The sequence below is a fragment of the Tupaia chinensis genome, unplaced genomic scaffold (assembly GCF_000334495.1).
Source record: "Tupaia chinensis unplaced genomic scaffold, TupChi_1.0 Scaffold145870_1, whole genome shotgun sequence".
In the NCBI taxonomy this organism is placed as follows: domain Eukaryota; kingdom Metazoa; phylum Chordata; class Mammalia; order Scandentia; family Tupaiidae; genus Tupaia; species Tupaia belangeri.
The window spans coordinates 3,759,860-3,762,544 of record NW_006205727.1 but is presented as its reverse complement, the minus strand read 5'-3'; the positions used below and the strand labels follow the sequence as shown (position 1 = coordinate 3,762,544).

General features: G+C 36.2%; 1 protein-coding gene across 2 annotated transcripts in view; it reads right to left on the bottom strand.

Moving 5' to 3' along the window:
- ARID2 (AT-rich interaction domain 2) overlaps positions 1-2,685 on the bottom strand; it is a gene marked incomplete at its 5' end in the record, with an annotated part of 177,453 nt that overhangs the window by 817 nt on the left and 173,951 nt on the right. The window contains 1 exon segment of one of the 2 annotated variants that reach the window (XR_003547919.1): positions 980-1,408. Coding sequence is in view for 1 of the 2 variants with exons in the window: in XM_027768334.1 (XP_027624135.1) it covers positions 1,264-1,408 (145 nt within the window). 2 annotated transcript variants of the gene reach the window in all.

The window sequence follows — 2,685 nt, the reverse complement described above, 5'->3', positions numbered from 1 at the left end:
TGGTACAGTATTAAGAATGGAAGAATAATACAATAAAATTCCACACTATATTAAGATAGAAAAAGTAGTGAAGAAAATATCATACCTGCACATAATGCATATATAACACAGGAGAAAACCTGTATAAAATTCCATGTATTTAAACCAATTTACAAATACAAAAAATTCTGTCCAAGCTCTGAGCTTGCACGTGACAAACGTTTACAGTGGATACATGTTAGGGAAAACCAAAAAATACCTTCAAATAGTTTTTCTTCTACAAAAATGACATGAGATATATTATTCCATACTCTTTCAGCCAGCAAAATGAGTTCTACAAGGTGTATAATACAAAAAAAAAGGAAAAAGAAAAAAGAAAAAAAAAATCACAGTTCCACAAAACTGTTTTGACTTTACAGCATCAGTACCTTTGCAGAAGTATTTACACAAATTTAAAGAACATTCATCCACTGCGTAGAATATATCACAATTACTTACATTTGACAGGAAAGTCTAGAAAACTTTAGAACCTACCAATAATGCTTCTAGGACACCACAGAATGTATTTCCAGTGGCTGCAGTGGCATGAAAGGTGTTTGTTCTATTCACAAATATTTACAAGATCTATTCAGACTGGTAAATTTTTATGATAATAAATAAGTGAAAATATATTGGCTCAAGTAAGAAAACCAAGCTACTGATTTCTAAACAAAACACACAATCCATAGCTAGATATTGGTGGCCCCCTCTGAGACTGGGGGTATAGGTGTGCTGAAACTTTTTTTTTTTAATTATTCAAACCAGTGTTGAAGGGGGTATAGGTGTGCTGAAACTTTTTTTTTTAATTATTCAAACCAGCTTAAACGGTTTTGTAAATATAAAAATGTGCTCCTTTTTGGATATAGATAAAAATATTTAATGCTTCTATTCATCTGCTCATGTAGGTTTTACAATATTCCATGTATATTCCAATGTGGATGGTACTGAATTCTGATCATACCAGTTTCCATCAGGATTTATCGATCTGAGAGATATCCTGCAGATAAGCTGGTTGACAATCCCACAGCAGTTCTTTTTTTTCTTTTTCTTTTAAAGATTTTTTAAAACAGAGAACAAAGGGATTCGCTCAGAGATCAGAATACAAAACTTCCTCTCAGCATCATGGGAGGAGATAAAATAATTCATTCTATGGTCTCTGTTCCATTAAGACTTGGTGCTTTCTTCAGTAACAGTATGTGAAATGTATCTGACTTCGAGTCCCCACTGTGTAAGTGGAATTATTTTTCACTGCAGCATTTCTGAGTCTTTTTCTTGTTCTTTACTCTGTACTGTAAAATTAAGTTCATAAAGGCATTTGGCAAGGGTGGAGGAAGCTTCCATGTTACTAATGGCTAGCACTGATAAGTTGTTTTCATGTCTCTTTAATAATCTGGAAGAAAACATAGAGGAGGTTGTCAGTCTCTAAGGTTACAGTGATGATTCCTTATCATGGATTTTTAAAGTTTAAAAACGGAAATAGAAACAACACATATAGTTCTACACCAAATAAATGTTAATATAGCATTAAAGGATGAGAGGGAGGCATTTGGGAAGCAACTACTCAGTTGTTGGAAAAGCTGATGTATTTTTTGTTTTCCTATGCAAAAATGTGTCATGATTATTCTGACAACCCAATAGTTTAATCTGCTCAATTTAGAGATGAGTGAATTGGGGCCAACCGAAGGCATCCTAAATTGAACTTGATTTTCCAGCTAGTTGAGGCAGAAATCGGCAACATCTTCCGACATTTGCCTTTTTCATTGTAGCTTTTTAAATATGAAACATTGCACAGCATAATTCTAGTCTTCATTCATGCTTCTAGAGAATTCAAATCATGTCAGAAAACAGCTACAGAGGAACAAAATGGTTGCTTTTAAGAGATGACTTGAGGTCAGCCCCATAAACTAGTGTTAAGAGGAGCTGGATCCCACATGGACAACCATGTGGTTCAAATTCTGGCCCTGAAGGTTTGAAAAAGACACCTGGCACGTGCACATGCATGCCCAAAATACCAACAAGAGAAGAACTGGAGGGAAAAGAATTGCAATGTCACCATGCCCCATGAGAATTTAAAAAAATAAAAATAAAAAATACTGGAAAATAAAATTATATTGTAGTATGATTAAAGTTTCTTTCTAAGGCCAGCCTGTGGCCTGGTGGTCAAAGGAGCTGGATCCCATGTGGGCCTACTTCATAGTTCAAATCCTGGACCTGATGACTTGGAAGACATGCTGGATGCATGAGTCCCCAAGTTTCCAACAGAAGGAAAGAAGGAAAGAATACCTCCATGTGGGGGTATTTTCTGCCTTTCCCTTTTTCTGTCAGTCTGGTGAATGCATATCCCCTCTGGCAAACAAACAAACAAAAAAACCCAGAAACAGAAAAAAATAAAAAAATTAAAAAACCACCTTTCTTTCTTTATTATGTGAAACCAAACCACACCTAGCTTAATAAAATTGGAATGACTCATAGAAAAGCTGTTTTCAGGGCCAGCACATGGTGTAGTGGTTTGGTGCTGGACTCTCATGTGGTAGACTGTTGTTCAGTCCCAGACCTGGAGTTTTGAAAATCACGCTGGGCTCCTGTGTGTAGGTCCCCCAAATCCCAAGAGGAGCATGAAGGAGAAAAGACTGCAACATGGCCATCCCAAAGGGAGCATACCGCTCT